The 20138-nt window shown below is 34.9% G+C and overlaps 1 protein-coding gene across 2 annotated transcripts in view; it reads left to right on the top strand.

Moving 5' to 3' along the window:
- The window catches only part of LOC139687333 (mucin-19), a 172370-nt gene extending 153337 nt beyond the window's left edge, over positions 1 to 19033 (top strand). The window contains exons 4-12 of one of the 2 annotated variants that reach the window (XM_071584501.1): positions 1139 to 1242; positions 1740 to 1929; positions 2373 to 2616; positions 3307 to 3499; positions 5854 to 5980; positions 7167 to 7349; positions 9897 to 9979; positions 11608 to 11645; positions 17307 to 17420. In XM_071584501.1, coding sequence (XP_071440602.1) covers positions 1139 to 1242; positions 1740 to 1929; positions 2373 to 2616; positions 3307 to 3499; positions 5854 to 5980; positions 7167 to 7349; positions 9897 to 9979; positions 11608 to 11629 — 1146 coding nt within the window. In that variant the 3' untranslated portion in view covers positions 11630 to 11645; positions 17307 to 17420. Of the gene's footprint in view, positions 1 to 1138; positions 1243 to 1739; positions 1930 to 2372; positions 2617 to 3306; positions 3500 to 5853; positions 5981 to 7166; positions 7350 to 9896; positions 9980 to 11607; positions 11646 to 17306 lie in introns of both variants that reach the window. The other variant, XM_071584500.1, reaches the window with a different exon arrangement.
- The last annotated feature ends 1105 nt before the right edge of the window (positions 19034 to 20138 follow it).

Here is a 20138-nt window from a genome sequence, read left to right as displayed (position 1 = left end):
GTATGATTTAGACCTCTATGATCTGGTTCCTGAAATAGACACAACTCTAAATGGATTTAAATGAGATAAACCACAGTAATTAACCCAAAATTTTGTTTTAAATGCGATGGCAGAGCTTACCTCAAACTAGACTTTAAGACATGATTTGACGAGTGAAGCTACATTTATACCCTGTACTCATTGGTCAGTAGCCAAATACAACCCACTGGGCTATCAAGAAGGAATGTTTTGCCTGTTTTTGAACTGAGGGCAAAAAAATTGTGAAATGTGTAGTTGGAAAGACGCACAGTTTCAGTAGTTCAGAAAAATAAAATAAATCTGGATATTTGTGTGTAAAAACAAAGAAAATTCTTATAAATTAGTGATGGAGCAATAGTTTCAGATTTCCATGTCACTTAATTTTTCATTCTGTAGCAGCTGATTGTGAAAAATATCACTCCTTTATTTATGTAGAGCGTAAATGTAGAATGCTTGATCTTTTGTATTGTGTAATTTTGTTGGCACAAAAATCAATTTCTCCGAGGAAAAGTGCAGCATCCTTATAAATCCTGAATACATTTTGATGGCAACAGATAAGGGAAATATGTGAGGAGAAATAATTTTAATACTTCAAAAGGGATAGCCATAAGTATAAAAATGTCATAGCGTATAAAAATAATCAACTGCCGTTGTTGCCACTTCAATTTCTTTGGAGAAAGTGGTGATGACAGAAAAGACCTTAGTCATTTAAATTGGTCTTTTTTGTTTTGCTAATTGAGTGCATTATAGCTTAGGGCATCACTTTTAGCCCCAGCTTAAACTCTTAATTAATTGATTGTGGGTCGCAGTAGTCCAGGGGTTGGACTACTGACTGGAGGGCCCGGGTTCAATACCCAGGCTAGCATCTCTGGGCATCTGCAGCTCCGCCCAAGCTATGTGATTTTTTGGGTACCAGATCTTTCTGGGAAACCATAATCGGCACAGGGAAAGGAATTGGCCCCCCTACCCTGATGTCTGAATTTCACATGCCGTCGGGCTTAGTACTGGGTAAATTCTACCATCACCTACCAAACCGAACTTCGGGTTGATTACTGTGTTTATGGTTTTTTTTTAATTAATAGAGTGCAATACCGTAATTTCTTGTATTGGCTTTTTCCAGGCATGTGACTGCCCCTTATACTGGAAGGTGCCAATATTCCTGGCAGCTGGGGGAGAGAAGACTGGCACTGTTTCAGCAGAGTCTTTCATTGAGTTTTGGCGAAGGTATCCTTGAAAATATACCCCGTTATTATATAGGCGAGCAGCAAAGTCCATTTAACTGTTATGAATTCTTAAATGCATTATATACTTTATAGCAGCTGATCACTGATTTCCAACATTGATAGTTGTTCATGAAATACTAAGTGTGACATTTAATGCTGCCATGTGCACTTTCTTTAAATATTTTGTAACCCCAAGGCCTCAGGATCAGAATTTAGAATCCTTATTGATCAATCGCACTTGAATCTTAAAGAATTATTAATTTTTTATCATAAGTAGTCTGATTAAAATCCAGAGTGTAATCTCTATTAATTTTTACATTTAAGTTTGTATTTGTATCATTTTAAACTATCTGCCATTCTAAATATATATTGCCTTGACTCTGACATGCAAACTTACTGAGAGTAAGATCTTCTTTTCATCAAATTTTAATTTTTAGAACTTTTCCTTATTTTTGAGATATGTATGATTTTCTGAAGCATAAATTCTTGGTTGTTCAGGGTGTTGATGTCCTGTCATGATGAAGCATCGCGGTTTGTGTTCCTGTTGAGCCGGTTTAATAATCCTGCTGGTAGGAACTGGCTCTGTGCCGAAGACTTTTATCCACTCATCCAAGATGTTGTGGACACACATCCAGGTCTCACTTTCCTAAAAGAAGCTTCAGAATTCCACTCCAGATATGTCCATACGGTAAGATGATCAGATGCTCTAGATGTGCGTTTCTTCAACTAACATAATCATACTTTTAATTCCTTAATTGCTTTCAGATTGAAAATTACTCTTCCAGTCTTGTTAGAGTGAAGTGTGTTGCAGTTTAATAATATAGTGATCTTTCTCAAGTTCTTTCTCATTGAACCTTCCTTGTGTAAGCTAATTGAAAATTGTATAATTATCAAAAGAGTGCAGTGACTCCCTTAAACATTTGTAATTATTGTTTGGAATTAATGGGATTTAATATTTAACCTCTATTTTATCCATAAATGTTTAACTATTTGTTGAAATGGAAGGATTTTGATCGGTCTCCTTTCAATCGCATCATTTTTCATTCATTTCCAGGCTGTTATTTTGCCAGGGGCATCGTTGAAAAAGGATTTGTGATCTTATTTGAGGAATTTTCTGATAATATTTTTCAGGTGGTTGCCAGGATATTCTACTGCGTAAATCGATCATGGAGTGGCCACATTGCAGCAAAGGAATTACGAAAATCACAGCTGCTGGCTACATTAAGGAGGCTTCAGGAAGAGGAAGACATCAACCGGATCACAGATTTTTTCAGCTATGAGCATTTCTATGTCATTTACTGCAAGTTTTGGGAACTAGACACCGATCATGACCTTCTTATTGATCGCCGAGATCTTGCACGTCACAATGACCATGGTGAGGATGATAGTCAATTATGCATTACATTATAGTATTAATGAAAGTTACATGGTATTATATTATTATGGCAATATTTCTTCTTGCTATTTGCATTATTAAAAATAGTAACATTAATATTTATCTAATTAAGTGTCCAATCAAGTAGAAAAGGAGAAATTGACTGTCAATTTTAAACGTAATGATTCTGAATCTTCCAAGGAAATTATGGTTGATGATATTTTGCTATACACCTACATGCCTCAAAATTAAGTGAGATTTTTTGATGTATTGCTTAAAAAGTATTTTAGGAAAAGATTATTTCCTGTTTGTTAAATTTTTATGATATTAAACTTAAATGTATGAAGAAAGTGGAGTTTCGAAAGAAAACTGGAAGTATTTAAGTTAGGTTTTTTTGAATTAAAATATATTATACACCCAACCTGCCCTTTTATCTATCCCATATTAGGATGAGTGTTATTTATAGATTTGAAGCCCCATTTTTCTTAATTGCTAATTTTTATGTAATTCTCAGCATGTGGCACAAATGAAGTCTTTTAAGAAATAACTTCTAAGCTGCACATTAGCAGTAAATATTCCTCATTGCAACTTGAGATTTTAAAATATCACTTGAAAGGATTCCAAACCATCCTCTTTCTAATGTGTTAAAGTGAAGTTTTATGGGGTATTAACTGAGGGAAACTATTCCAGCTCTTTCGTCGCGGATAATTGAACGAATCTTCTCCGGCGCTGTGACTCGGGACAGGAGGGCAGGGAACTCAGGGGCTGCTGGGGCAAGTGGGGAGCCAAACCGGGAGGACAAGATGACATACTCGGAGTTTGTTTGGTTCCTTCTCTCAGAAGAAGACAAGACACATCCCACAGCCATTGAGTACTGGTTTAGGTATGTATACATTGTCCTGTTGGCATAAAAATTGTATGAGTATTGGTTGGCTTATTTGCCTGTCAATTGTGAACATCCAAGTCACTCTCTAAAAGGTATAGATGAGGTAGATTGCATTTGTCTGAGACGGTAAACTTTCTGGCACTTATCCTAGATAAATGCTCGGTATCTTGAAATGATATACATTCCAAAGTCTAATACTACCTTGATCAAAAAGTTCCCGGAATAACCACCGTGTGGCGCTCCCATCGTTCCGATTTGAGTTCTGTTTTTTTTGTTAAATTGGTACATCTGTTGTTGATATTCCCTTTAAATCTTAGTGTCATAACTTGACATTTGCAAAAGTTACGTAGCCAAGAGTACATCTATCTCTGTGTGTGTTGGCGATTTTTTACAATTTCAGAAATGGATTTAAATTTGCAACAACGAACTTGTATTAAATTTTGCGTAAAAAACGGATTTAGTGGCGCACGGACGTTGGAAATGTTGGAAAAGTGTTTCGGCAACGATTCTCTAAAAAAACGGTCGTTTACCAGTGGCACGAGCGGTTCAGAAGTGGTCGTGAGTCAATCGAAGATGATGAACGCAGTGGCAGACCATCGACATCGAAAGTCGGTGAAAAAATTGATAAAGTAAAAGAAATGTTGGTCAATAACCGCAAATTAACCATCAGAGAAATAGCGGAGGACTTGAACATTGCCTATGGATCCGCCCAAGACATTGTGGTTAATGATTTGGGTTTCCGTCGTGTAGCATGCCAAAAGACCTCAATTTCATGCAAAAAAGAGACCGTGTTGACGTCGCAAAAGACATGATTTGCGAGGCTGAATCCGATCCCACATTCATCAAAAGGATCATTACTGGAGACGAGACGTGGGTTTATGAGTACGACACGCAATCCAGACATCAGGCAAGTGAATGGCGTTCACCAAATGAGCCGAGACCAAAAAAACCACGTCGTTTTCAGTCAAAAAAGAAGGCAATGCTGACGGTTTTCATGGATTACAACGGTGTAGTGCATCATGAATTTTTGCCAGAAGGCCAGACAGTAAACAAAGAGTATTATTTGGGCGTTATGAGACGTTTGCGTGAAGCAATTCGCCGAAAGAGACCAGAAATGTGGGCGGAAAACTCGTGGATTTTGCACCATGATAACGCACCGTCGCACAGTGCTATCATTATTCGTAATTTTTTGACGAAAAATGCAACAAATACCATCCAACAGCCACCGAATTCACCTGATTTGGCTCCCTGTGACTTCTTTCTGTTCAATCGAGTTAAAAAACCATTACGGGGAACGCGTTTTAGCAGCCGAGAGGAAGTAATGGAAAAATCGCAGGAAGCACTGATGGACATACCGAAAACCGAATATAAAAAATGTTTCGAGGATTGGATCAAGCGCTGGCATAAGTGTGTTGCAGTCGATGGGGATTACTTTGAAGGGGACAACATAGATTTAGATGAATAAACTTGTATTTTTAATTTTCTGAATAAATTCCGGGAAATTTTTGATCAAGGTAGTATATTACCAATAGCCAATATTACTTAATGACCATATGACCAAAAGTGTGATAATTTCCAAAAATTCATGAAACTATGTGTATTTAAATGTTTGCAATTGAGAATTGTTTGAATAAAATGTACTCTAAGTAAATATTGAATGAACAAAATTAACTCACATTAAAAATAGAAATATATGCCTAGGAGAGAAACAACCATATGCATTTAGATTGCCAAGATATGGTATTTATGAGATGTATGCATATATTTTTGTTGCGCCTCTAGGAAGAGAGATAATATTCATGTCAATGTAAATATTTGCATTTCATAGTGTATGGTGTAGTTTGATACAAGTGGAATTAATTACCTCTCGTCTCCTGATATTATGGAGATAGGTCACTGTATGAAGTAAGATCTGGTACTTTCCTGCCGTATTTGCTTCATGAAGTTTTCTTGGGTCTTCCACTGGGTCAGGGCTTCCATATTGGCCGACGTTTCAATGCGTTGGTACTTTCCTGCCGTATTTGCTTCATGAAGTTTTCTTGGGTCTTCCACTGGGTCAGGGCTTCCATATTGGCCGACGTTTCGATGCCCGACTCGTGCATCATCATCAGGGTAGATGATGATGTCCCATCTACCCTGAGGACAATGTACGAGTCGGGCATCGAAACTTCGGCCAATATGGAAGCCCTGACCCAGTGGAAGACACGAGAAAACTTCATGATGTCAATATATATTTGCATTCTTTTAAGAAAAAGATAATCTTTAGCTAGAAATGCTTCAATGGATATGTTATATTCCAGATGTTTGCCATTATTTTAAGTGAATAATCTGGTTGGTTTATTTCTACTCAGGTGTATGGACTTAGATGGAGATGGCTATCTGTCAATGTACGAGTTGGAATATTTCTATGAAGAGCAGCTTCAAAGAATGGAAGCTATTGGAATTGAAACTCTACCATTTGAGGATTGTCTTTGTCAGGTCAGTGGAGTTATTTTGATATTTTTGAGGTAATAAAGTCATGGTTTGCATTCTGCAATGTTATCTACAGAGGTAACAGAAAATCAGAATTGTTCAAAAAACTTGATGGACTTAAATGTGGAGTGTGAGATTTTATGGTTCAAAAACTTTCCTCGGAAACTGTCTGAGGTGACCATGGACATGAATTGAAGATTTTTGTGGAGCAGAGAAAATGCTGAGAAGAAGGATTGAGAGATGAATTTCACAAAGAATGAGAGAAACGAAATAAGGTTAATGGGAAATGATAGTAGAGTGATTCGTTAGCATAAATTCTGGAAAACAATATGGAATGATGGAGGATGTATGGAGGTGTGGAGGAATTTTGAGGGTGCAGATGGAATAGAAGTATATGATGAGGTTATGTCACATGGGCTGATAGTATGTAAAATAAAACGTTTGGTTCAATGCAGCTTCATTTGAAGTGAGATATAATTAAAAAATGCAAATATAATCTTTCCAAAGTCAATGCATTGTACTCTTGTTAATAACGATTATTAAAACTATACTTTGATTAAATTTGGAATTATGGCCTGGTGCTGTGTTAGCTAACTTTGTTTATTTAAAAGTTATTCAGTGTTGTGGGAGGTTTACGAGTGTTAAGTTTGAATTCTCCACTAATGGTACAAGAAAAATCATATTGTCCCGTAATCCAGTAACTTCTTTTTTGTAGCATAAGATTCAATCGGAAATAATTTTACAAATTAGTTGATAAAGCAGTACTGAATCTTTACATCATATTTCCAAGTTTTTTAATGCTCTCAGTGCAATATACATAGCCTTCTATGATCCAACTATTGGTGGTATTCTCAGTGTACCTTCATCAGGGCTCCCAGTAGACTGAGTCATTTCTCATGCTGCCAAATTCTCCTCTTTTGCTAATGATGAAGTGCTTTTGCATTCTTCTGGTCTTTTCATTTGAATTTGTATGAATTTAACAGTATAAATGTAAAGGCTGAATCCATCTCCCATCACTTTTACACTATCATTTGGGAACCTATTCTTCAAATTGTTCATTAAAATCTTACTGGAAATACCTCCCTTATTGAAGATTTTTTGTTTCCTCGAGAGTACTTGATTGATTTGTTTTTACAGTATATGGGATCCTTGAGGGCTATGAGTGAATTACTAACTGAGTATTCTTTTGCAGATGTTGGACATGATACATCCAAAGGTGCCTGGGAAAGTGTCACTGAGTGATCTGAAGAGATGCAAAATGACTCCCATATTCTTTGACACATTCTTCAATTTGGAGAAGTATTTGGACCATGAGCAGAGGGATCCATTTGCTTCCTTGTCCGCCCAGAGAGAGCATGATGGGGAAGGCCGAGAGGTGAGGGGGGGGGGAAATTTGGAATGAGGAGGGTATTTCATGTCACAATAACATTAGTCATGGAAAAGCTTGTCCACAATGGATATTGGGGCTCGGCTCAATCTATTCAGAACCGACATGTGCCTGAAGGAATGTAGTACCAGGAAATTTATTAAATTCTCAATCAAATAAATAAAACATTATTATTATTAGGTAATCTACCGGTTAAGGTAGGTTTTTGGATGGACAGCTACTAAATAAATATTTTGTGACTCCTAACAAAACACAAAATCCAGCATCCTACTCTACATCAGGTCCCTCTTCATCTCTGAGTACTTCCTTCCTCCCTTCATCCCATCCAACATCCTTATCCTGCTCCTTCCCTTTCCTCGTTTGCCTAACATTTTCCCCTCTATTACTGTCTTCAACATCCAACTGCCGGTCAATACCCCCTACATCCACTTTTCCTACCTCCATAGGATTTCTCCCAACAAACCCCTCTCTTTGCCCACCATATCAAGTACCTCCTCATTTGTTTTCTTCTCTGTCCATGTCACCTTCTACATTCTTCTCCACATCCCCATTTCATAAGCCTCCAGTCTACGTCTATCCTCCTGCTTCAATGACTATGTTTCTGCACCATACATAGCTATGCTCCATATCAAAGTCTTCACGAGTCTTTTCTTAATATCCTTACTCAACATCCCTGTAATCAACTCCCTCTTCCTTGTGAAAGCCTCTTTGACTAGCGCAATTCTTCTCCTTACGTCCCTACTACTTTGACCGTGTTGGTCCAAAACACTTCTGAGATACGTAAACTGTTCTACCTGCTCTAGATTTTGCCCTCCTATTTTAATGTTTGGCTTGGCCTTTTTCTTTCTAGAAAATCGCATACCCCTTGTTTTATTAATATTGATTCTCATCCGATACCTGTCGCACTGAATTTCCAATTCACTAAGCAATGCTTGCAACCCCTTGGCTGACTGACAAACTAAAGCTTGGTCATCCTCAAACGTAACTGATTTTACGAATTCCCCACCCACTTTCATTCCTACCTCCTGTGTTTCCCATGCCTCTTTAATCATTTCCTCTGCATACAGGTTGAACAGCTACGGTGATCATGGGCAACCCTGCCTTACACCTCTTCCTAACACTGCCCATCCGGACTCCCCGTTTCCCACTCGTACCTGAGCAGTCTGAGGCATGTACAGGTTGCGGATTAGCCTCCTTTCCCTTCAATCTATTCCTATTTTCTGCAGAATACTCATTAGTTTTTCCCAATTCACTCTATCAAACGCTTTTTCGAAATCTACGAAACAGGCAAATGCCTCCTGGTTGTGTTCTATATTCCCCTCTATTAATAATCTCATTACTGCAATGGCATAACGCGTACCTCTCCCCTTCCTAAACCCAAACTGATCATCCCCTAAGTAATCATTTGCCCTACTCTCTATCCTTTTGTTTATGATCCTGAGAACAACTTAAACTGCATGGGATATCAAACTTGTTGTCCTGTAGTCCTCACATGATGTAGCCACACAAGCATATGTGAATTAAAAAATGAGGGCTATTTTACCTATACACATGTTTTAAAAAGCAGTCATTGCATTTCATAAATGCTTTAATTGATAAATTGGGCATTGGAGGTAAATATTTGGATGGCTTTGCCCAATATGTGCAACATTTCAAGTTTAAAATTTGATGATTAAATAGTGAATGTAAGCAGACTAAAAAATGTGGTTTAAAATCATTTGTCTTGCTAATTAAGTTCAAATCATATCCATCCTCCCGCCAATAACCCCTGCAGCAGAGCCTCTCATTTGTAATGATCAGAAAGCTATAATTTTGACCTTGGGTGGTCCTCTTATATGGTTGCCCTCTGGGATTGTCACTTTACAAAATAGGTATAGGGTACCTTGGTATCAGTACCTAGGGTACTGGTCAACCTAGGCACCAGTACTGAGGTTAAATATAGTTCTCATTGGTTGAGAACCATGCTTATTAGCTTCAAGCATGGAGCCTTCATCAGGCGTGGTCTTAATATTCTTGACCATCATTCTCAAATAGACCAACCAGTAAGTCTGTGCGCCATACGAATTTATAGTTGGAAAGGATCTCTTCCCCCTGTTCCAACTCCTTGTACCCTTGAAGGTGAGGTCCTTACTCAGGCCTTATGTATCTCTTACTTTGAAGAACTCCCATTTTATTATCATTTTGATGGTTAAATCAGTAACCACAGGGTTTAAGATTTTTTTAAATGGAGGAATCTCTCCTGTTATTATAATTTTAGTCCCTATAACTGTTGGTTCTGTGAAATCATATGAACAAATAAATATAATAGCTGCAAATACATATGCACTGAATAGTATTAATATCTTATTCATAGCATATGGTAAATTTCAGATTTTTGTTTGCTCCTGACAATTGCTTTTATAATTAAACCAATTATATTTTTAAGTACTGTGTTATTGTTTCGGTTGTTTTTAATAATTTAGGCCAAATTGGGCCTAACGGCTCTTCGCTTATAATGGAAATATTCTCAATGGTGTAATATTTTTTCTTTTACAGTTGTCAGACTGGGATCGATTTGCAGCTGATGAATATGAGTTGCTTGTGGCCGAGGAAGGAGGAAGTGAACCACAGGATGAATTGTGAGTTTGTGTATGGTGATAGTTATGTAACTATTCTGAGGTAATATTTGTGACAGCCTGAAAATTTTCATGACTTCATGAAACAAATCTTTCAGCCTTATCATGTTTGAATTCATTTTCATTTGTATCGCATTCTTTAAATGCCATCAGCATGCCATAAAAATAAGGGCAGCGAGACAGTCTCATAAATTTTCAGAGGATGAAATTTCTCCATATAACAACACACAATGTTGAAGGTGGAAGAGGGATTTTTAAGATATATTTTTTAGCCATATGGGTTTTCATTAATAATAGTATTCATGATAAATAATGGCAATTAATTTAAGTTCTGGTTAATGGGAAGGTGATCCCCCCTCTAGGTAATTTGTTCTGCGAATTGGGTGGTAGCAGGTTACATCAACACTGTTAGTATGCAGAAAAATATATCATCTCTAGTTCTGCATTGGGTAATAAATGTGATCTTGAAGGAATTACTCTTTGTCTTGTCTGAGCTACTTTTTGCTTTTGAACATTTGGGAAGTAAAGTCTCCATTTTGCTTGCTAAAGAAAATAAGTTGATATTGTTCAAGTTTGATACTTCATTGAAATAAGGAACCTACATTTTCTCATTTGTTAGACCATTCACTCTCCTCCATGGATCTCTTACAGTTATGAACAAAAGGAAAAGTTAAATAATCATACACAATATTTAAAAAAAATGGACAATCTAAAGCATTTGAATTCAACTTTAGTTAATTTGAGAGTTGTGGGTTTAATCACCTTCAGTGTATTTATCCATCGCCATATCTCCCGCATTGGAAGGAATGTAAAATATGTGGCCAAAATATTTGAAATTAAAATGATAACAATGGGGCATTATGTTTATTGGCTCATTTCCATCCCACCCAGAGTTTTTTTCTATGACCCCCCCCATGTACCCATTTGTATTACAGATATGTTATACTTTTGAGCCTCAGAAGCTTCGAGTGACTATGCTAAGTGAAAGTTAATATGCCATAGATATTTCACTTGGCATATCACTTTACCCATAGAATTCCTCAATCTCAATGGAAAATTATGTGAACTTAACCTTGGCTTAAGGCTCTTCTTCCATTGTGTTTACAGATTAAATTATAAGAAAATGTTTTGCTACTACTTAAGTTTATGATCTTACACCTCTAAGTAGGTGACCTCTATATTCTGTGTCAAATTTGCACACATGATGTTTCTTAGCACCGAGTTTTCTACTGCCAGAATATTTTCCAATCTTCTAGAATGACTATTACTATCCTTAATCCATTTCTGTACATGTTTTCTGTTTATTTAATGCTTCTGTGAAGTAGGTATTGGTGACATTCAGATATTATAATCTTGTACCTACATGCATTACTGAAATTGAGTCTGTGTTGCTGATCTGAAAACATTTGAGGAGACCATAAAAGTTTGCATGAATCATAGTCATTACCAAGAAGATTATGTACTTGAATCTCAAATTTAATATAATCTAGAACTCAATTAGACTTTGAAATGAAGTCAGGCATTAATAAATATTTTGAAAGCAGAATGGTGTGTGCTGAGAAATGTATAGGGCAATAATACATTTAATTAGAATCAAGAATGGTGTGTTGACATGTTGTTGATATTTGCAGGCTATTGGATGAAGGAATGTAGACAAAATCCTACTTCAGTAAGTACTGTTGATGCATGTTTATGGCAATATGTGCTTGTTTGTGCTTGAAGGCCGTCTCACCAAATAACCTTGTAGAATTGCACTCATCGTTATTGTGCTTTTGAAAAGTTATTTCACAGTTGCCATAGTAGGTATTTTATGTGCACCATTATCATTTCTTTCATGTGAACACAAGTCTCTGGGCATTTTAGTGATTTTTAGTCTTATTTTCCTCAGGTATTAAAACAGTAGAACAGAATGTAGGCAGAAAATATGTATCAAATAAAGAATTACAAGTCTTATTAGTTATGCATAATCACCTACATATAATCATTCAAATTCATAATATTTATCTGTTATTACTAGTGAAACTCAGATTGGGTCTATTATTACACATTCAGTCTATGATTTCATCTCAGTTTTAATGCCTGATGAACACTATAGTGGGAATATAAATATATATGTGGATTAATTAGTTGGAATGGGCCTTGGCTCATGGCTATGAAAAGCTCTCATTTGGGAAAAATCAATTCTGAATATCTTTTGAAATATGTTTAGAGTCTTGTTAAAATAAATGACCTTTGTTTGAGAAGAATAAAGGGTCTTCAAGGAAACAGTGCAGTTCCCAATGTATGGTTATCATGTACCTATGTTTTACATTTTATTTATAGATGCATCTCAAACATATCAGTATTCACTGCTCTAACCAAACTGAGGAACAAAGAATTACAAATAGAAGTATAAGTAGGGTTAGGGTACTGGTTGAGTTGTTAAACATTACCTATATAAAATTTGGCCCTGGGAGGAAGGATGAATGAATGAATGCATGCAAACACATATTTGTTGTGAGTGTCTTCAACTTGTATTTAGAGTACATTCCTATTGTATTGCCATGAGATCTTTGCAAGGAAAAATTTGAAGAGTTTCCGTGAGGAAAGTGTTACTTGAAGCAAGAATTAATGATAGTGTTAAAAAGGATATATATATATATATATATATATATATATATATATATATATATATATATATATATATATGTGTGTGTGTGTGTGTGTGTGTGTGTGTGTGTGTGTGTGTGTGTGTGTGTGTGTGTGTGTGTGTGTGTATACACACACACACACATATATATATATATATATGTGTGTGTGTATATATACACACACACACACACACACACACACACACATATATATATATATATATATATATATATATATATATATATATATATATATTTTCTCATAGCAGTTGTCACTACCCATATATTATTTTTCAACTCATTTAAGAGCATCCATCAGAACTTCCTACAGATACAATTGAATCATATACAATGTTCGGAGATATTTCAGAACTGAATTACCTGCCCAGTTTCCCTGTTATCATTTGATATTGTGGAAGTGTCACATCTGAATATCCATGCATAACTTTTAGATTTCAATTCTGGTGAAACCTTTGGTTGTAAAGAAATTTACAGTTTTTTGGAACTAGTAATTGAAAAAAGTCTTTTATTATTTTTGTATCATAAGCAGACCGTTAAAAAAATGGGTAATTGCATTGAATGATGGACACATTTTTTTTCAACTTCAGAGCTATAAAATAATGCATTATTCATTCTGTACAATATAATAAAATTAACTTTTAGAGAAACCCAAGATTACATGTGGCTCTGAAAAACAAGGAGTCCAAAATTCTCCAAAATTTGGTATTTCCTGATTGTACTGTCCTGTGAGTGTACTCCATCTGAATGAGCACTGCAAATATTTTTTTGAATGTTTCAATGAAAGGACAATACCCTTTCATTTTGCACTCACTCCTCTCACAGAGCAAGTCTTAGAATTATGTAAGTCTTGGAGGGAGCAATGTTGCTCAACCCTCTAATCTAGCCCTGGCAAAGGAGACTGCAAATGGCTGCACATTTCACACTCAGGACTTATTAACATATGCGACAGTGTCCCCAATTTATTCATGTCTAGTGTTACCAATCTAGTCGTCAATAATTGAATACTACACATACAAAGAAATCTCTTAAATGGGAAAGTGGCATAATTATCATGTAAATAACTCCACCTTCTAGTGAAAAATGCACTCACGCTTTGAATATTCTTGTCAAAACATTTCCTTTTGAGCGTACTAATGACAGGATCCCTTTATTTGTCAGTAATCATTCCTAATTCTATCAAATAATCAAGATATTCCAGAAACATGGAACAAGATTATTTTATTTAAGGCAGACTTTTTGATAATGTGTTAACAAATGAGGCCAATGGAGACAGCTTCAAAGTACCTGGGAATTTATTAAATCATGTGATCCAGAAAGAAAGTGTCATGTTAAAATGTAGCTAGTCATTATTGACGAACTCCATTATTCATTTTAAAATACTTTATTTCACCTTCATTCTTTAATATTTCCTTTATTTTCTCAATACTCATGTGATAGCTAAGGAAGACATGTTTTCATGATAGCATAATGAAACTTTCAAGGTGTACTCAGAGTGATATGGGCAAACTTAATTATACCTTAGGCATAAGTCTGTTTGTTGCAAAGAATATGATTAGGTGAATAGATAAATGAATAGTTAGGTAGTTTTTTGACATTGCAAGAAATTGTTCAAACAAAGTTTGTTTTGTACTTATGCTATGAATGAGAACAAAATAAATTGAAAATAACTGAGAATATACAATGGGCATATGATCATTTAATCTAACTTAGGAAGAACTTAGCTTCACGAAAACTCCTTTAAAACAAACTAAAGGTACCTTTTACGTAAATTTTAAAAACATTTTTGGCAAACTGTTGTTGCATTATTATTTTTGTTATATTTCTGACAAATCATTCTTAAGTTTTTTCGCAGAGGATTTACAATATAAATAAAATGACTTATTTATTTATTTTATTTATCAACTCAATTGGGTGAGGTTGAGACTTATAGTCCCTTCTTCCACCTAACCCTTGAACATTACATACAACCAAGCCTTAGATTAAGGAAAATCCTCCTAGGCTGGAATCAAACCCGCGACCTCTGGGTTGGCAGGCGAGGACATTACCCCGCCGCCACCAGGGCTGGCAAGGGGAAGAGCTAAACAATCTTGAGTTCTCCTTTGTGTCTCTTTGTCCTCTTTTTTTGTCTACACTTTTTCTAGTGTCATGGAGATTTCTCAAGGCCATTGTAAACATTAGTTATAATTATAATAATATAAAAATAATAGTGATATAATTGAAAAAAATGTATGATCACTATTTTTAATTAGCCAACCAATTGGTCCAGTTGATTAATTGCTATGATCTATTATTCTTAGGCATTGACTACTTATAAATCAGCAAAATGACCATGATCCATAATATTTACCCAACCAACACCTTTACGAGCAGAATGGTCACCAAATGGGCATGGATAATATCGCTGAATACTTTCTTTCTCTGTAATTTAGAAGGTCCATTTCCTTCAATGCCGATAACTTAACACTTGTTAGCAGGGCCCGGATGAAGAAACAACCTTGCTTTTTATTTGGAAGAAACCCTCTTTATGTCCTCTTGAATACACATTCAGGGTACATGTACATGATTTTACATAATTTAAAGTTGGTATTAGCCTTCATTTCTTTAATTTCCATGGATCATCAGTCAACATTGCTTCAATAAAACAGACATAGTCATAAGTAACCAGTGGTTATCAATCTATAAAGAACAGAAGAGATATAATATTGAAATGTAATGAAATAATTGACTTTGTAATTCCACACACTTTATTTAAAAACACGACCAGGTTTCGACGTTGAATGTCATCATCAGGACCTGATGATGACGTTCAACGTCGAAACCTGGTCGTGTTTTTAAATAAAGTGTGTGGAATTACAAAGTCAATTATTTAATTACATTTCAATATGTTATGCAAATTCCACAAAGTTACGCCTGAGACAACAAATTTTAGAAGAGATATAACATTTCATTAGATTTCATTCATTACCTGTCTGTAGAATTTGAAATATGATTTGGCCTTTTCTTCCTTTCCGAATGTAATCATAAATAAATAAATTTATGTATTTTCATCAATATTGAATTTTGTTTCTCTGATTATCAAGAGTTTGAATTCGTATTAACTATTTGGTAGTTACTTGTCATTCTCAAATATTTTGATAAATTGAAATACTGACCAGTCACAAAGGCTAGTGCAGTGACATTGCTGGTACCATACCCTTGAGTTTATGCAGAATGATGAAATGGATTCTGTTATTATACATTGATATTTAAGAAAAATATCTTTGAGTAACCAAAGAGAGCCAATTCTTTTTCTCTCTCTCTCCATTCAGATAGTAGGTCTGGGCTTGAAGAACTGAGCTTTATTGTACATGGAATTATTACTTCTCCTTAAAAGGTCATTGCACTAACAGTATACCCAATTTTTGATAAAGGTTGTACATATTGATGAGGTGATCAACTTGTGTTTCGTGTAGATTGGCAGGATTACTATACTGATATTTGAAACGATGTACACTACAATCAGATTTTCAAAATTACATCAGCTTTCTCATAGGATTTAATAAACCTGAGCTCATGTTTAAGTATTATTAAGTAGTCCTAATTTCCATGTACATTTTTCAGAAGAACATATTAGCTATCATACATTATATATACATTACAATGTCTTGTATTTATTATTGCTGTTTACAAAATTTAAGGTATTTTGTATTACATTGATGTTATTTGTATGAAATACTTAGCAATGAGCATGCATATCCTCTGCTGCCAGTTTGAAAGCTTATACATACCATGCTAAATCTCCTGGCCCATAGCATGTCAAGCACCCTTCAAACAAGCTTTCACTTTTGCCCGAGTTATTCCCTTTCCAGTGTGCTACATACCCTCCAACATCGAGTATCCTAAATATTTTGTGTGAATGCTACCCTGTTCTGGACTTCCTTGATTAATACGCCTTTCCCTCCAGGACTGTTTTTGAGTTCCTCTTGAATTCTCGTGATATGAGAAAGAATGTTTCATCTGGAAAATGTACATATTTTACTGAGATTAGCTTTGTGGCACTCTTAAAATTTATAAGTGGGCTTGTGATTTGGCTAATTGCTAAGGATTTTAAACTGTGTATATGTGCTAGCTAATAACCTTTAGTCCATATAGTGCTGTGACCATGTAGACAACCAAAACATTAGGAATATATTCCTTTTCTTGCACTTATTATTTTCAGTTGTTTTGATACAGTAATATTTGATACAGTAGTATTTGATACTCAGTATTCCTGTTTTGGACATCTAGACCTCAAAAATTTATTAACAATATAAATTTCTAAATTTCAAATAGTTAATTAAAAGAAATATATAAGTTTAGCTATGATATAAAGTTACCTTAAATTTCTCAGAGAGCTTCTCTAAATATCCAGCATGATTCACAGGCATTTAATGGCCACTTGTGTGTTATACATTAATAAAATGTTACAAGTTCGCATTTTGAATTTGTTTTGCAACTTTGAGAAAATCATTGAGAAAAGGACAACTTTGTCTGCAGTAAAAAAAATATTACTTTGGTCCAGGGAATCAGTTCATCCATTTGAATGACAATCTCCTGATGGGCTAACTTAGGTTATTTTATGTGAATAATTAGTTTTTTGGACTAAAACACCTTTGTCTCATTTCATGGCATTCTCTGACACACTGTGGGTCCAATAACAGTTCGATAGAAGAAGTTGTTGATGATCTTGGAAGAGGGGACGCAGATGGAGAGGATGCCCTCTCTCCAAACTTGGACCACATTGGCCTACCAATAGAAGATGAAGATGAGGAGGGAGAGATAAATCTCTGGGACTCAAAAGACAATGACGAAATAACCATTCACAGGGCAGAAGAAGAAGCAGATGATTCAGGGGATTATGCGGACAGTGACGATCTTTCTTTTTGAGGAATAGAATTTGTAAATTAATAAAATGTAAATCAGTCACCATGACAACAGTAAGTGTGCACGATGTATTCAAAGTATAAAAACTTCAATGTCTGTTAGTTATGAAATTGACAAAATCAGATGTTAACCACAGAGTGAAGTACAAATAAAGGCAGTGTTAAATAGATGTTCCTTTCATGAGTTTAGTGAGACACTGAATGCCACAAACTGTGAAGGAAGTGATAAGAGGAGGGACATCATATGAGGTAGTTGAAACATTGGAGTGCAGGTGGGTGTAAAGTGATTTATTTTGAAACATGCAGTGGAACAATGTGCAACTTCAAAAAGATGACTTGGCTGAGTAATATAAAGCAATAGAACAAGTCATACTCTCAATGCCCTACTTGTGAACATGATCCAAGGAAAGGACTCCAATTTGCAGGTAAAGGGTGGATAATGAAATGATTTATAAATACATGTGATGAAATGTTTTACTATGAATTTATAATCGGTTTTCTATCAGTATAAATTATGTAGTATAAATGCTATAACTTAACATATATATTATATATGTATTTGAGTTTAAAAGAGTTTTGTGACCATTTGGGTTCACAAAAATGAAATCTTATGTGTAATGAAATTGTCATCTCATGCAAGGCTAAAAGCATAAACTCTTATTGCAGTGGAGACTAAAAATATTAGTTAATTTATGTTCTTGCAGCTGTTGCAATAAGGTTTTACAGTATATATGAATTGTGCCTTGATTATGAATGGTTTAGTTTGTGCTTGTGTGTTGCAAACTAGACAAAATTTCACCCTCATTGTGCCATACTGATCATGTGTGGTGCACTGTTAATAGGAGAAATATAATGCAGTTTTGTTTTATGCCAAGCATATGCCTGTTAAAAAAAATGCAAAGAAGACAAAATGTCTAGATTCCATTCTAGCGATATTGTATTCAGAGAACTTATTTATACCATACTGGATGAAGTGCAAATGTGATAGGCAATTCCAGTATTCAATTTGTGGTTTTAAGAATGAATGCCAACAAGTGTCCTTTGAATTGACAAATTGTGCTAATAATCTGCTGTAGTTAAGAGATTATCTGAACAACTAAAGTAATACTTGTTCCTTTTTTTATAAAGTTTCCAATTAATTCTGGTGTATCAGGAAAGGACACCGTATAACATAACTATAAATGTAAAGATAACTTATGATGTGAGCCAGTAATGCAAAGAAATTTATGAGAATGTATAGTAAAAAGAGTGCATGCTTGTACCACCATTTTTTTACATTTTTCTAGTCGATTTTGTGAAATTAACTTGCAGGTAAGTTTGGTGTATAAAACTATTAAAGTGTTAATATAGACTCACATTTGAGTTTTACTGAAAATCTTTTTTAAAGATGTAACCAATATAGATATCATGAATTATATTTCAGAACATAATGAGTATTATGAATTTTTTAATCAGGAAATATGTTAATTATAAATACATATAATATACAACAGCAAATAAATAACTGGGAGACAAAAATATTTATTTCATGCCTACATTCCTCATATGACTGCTTATTCTTCGGTGATAGTATTTTCATTACTATCTGCCAGTCTGTGGCGGAAATATTCAGGGTGATAGGATTATGGGGGGAATCAAACTGATATAATGCAACTCATGAAACTTGTCATCAACTGTATGCTAGAACTGTACCCTATTCAAAATCTTACCCTTACTGACTTTGAAGACACGTTCATGAAAATAAGGAGGGGTAGTTCAAAACTTCAAAAAACTTATTTGGGGTGGTTCAATAGAATTATAATAATGCAAAGGAGGGAAACATTGTTTAAGTGAGTTACTAGTAAGTAACTTTCAGAACTAATTTTGAAAGAAAATAATTCCATTAAGAATTGATGTTTTGTGAATATCTTCAGACTGAAAATAAGAAATTAAATGCAATGGTACTATAGCAAGTGGTGTGATAAAATAGCAATAAAAATAGATGAATTTGATTATAAATAATAATTATTTCACATTTCTAGATTAATATTCTCATATTTACTCCTGTAAAGCTACAGGATGAATATTTTATACACAAAAACAGATTTAATATAAGATTTTTACTATAATTATTTTAAAATTTCTAAATGGCTAATTTTATCAGTATACAATATATTATACAGGATAATATTTAAAAGTATTTTATTGGATTATGATGCCCAAATTACAGGCAAACATCTCAGCGGAGGCACTAGTTTACAATCAAAGTTAAATTCTCAGTTTGTCTTTCATCAAATCATATTTGTATATTATTTTAAATTTTGTATGTTAAGTATATGCTCATGGGAGTGATATATGAAGTGACTTGTGATGGAGGGAGTTGGAGAGGATCAAATGGCAAATGAGAAACAGGCAGGTTGTATGGTGGGGGTTAGTGACTGGAAAGGTTTATTGGAGAGGTTGTTGGAGCATAGGACTGGAGATGAAGATAGTAGACCTAGTAAATGAGAAGGAAATTTTGTGTTCTTCTTAAAATAATAGGTTTAAACAGAAATTGTAGTCATCCCGCACAGACAGACTAGCCCAAGACATCTAACCCTCTCCTACCCCCTGAAATTAATGTTGAAGGTG

The sequence above is a fragment of the Hetaerina americana genome, unplaced genomic scaffold (assembly GCF_022747635.1).
Source record: "Hetaerina americana unplaced genomic scaffold, ioHetAmer1.1.p SCAF_19, whole genome shotgun sequence".
NCBI lineage: Eukaryota > Metazoa > Arthropoda > Insecta > Odonata > Calopterygidae > Hetaerina > Hetaerina americana.
The sequence above is the reverse complement of the archived record's forward strand: the minus strand, read 5'-3'. Positions and strand labels throughout refer to the sequence as shown.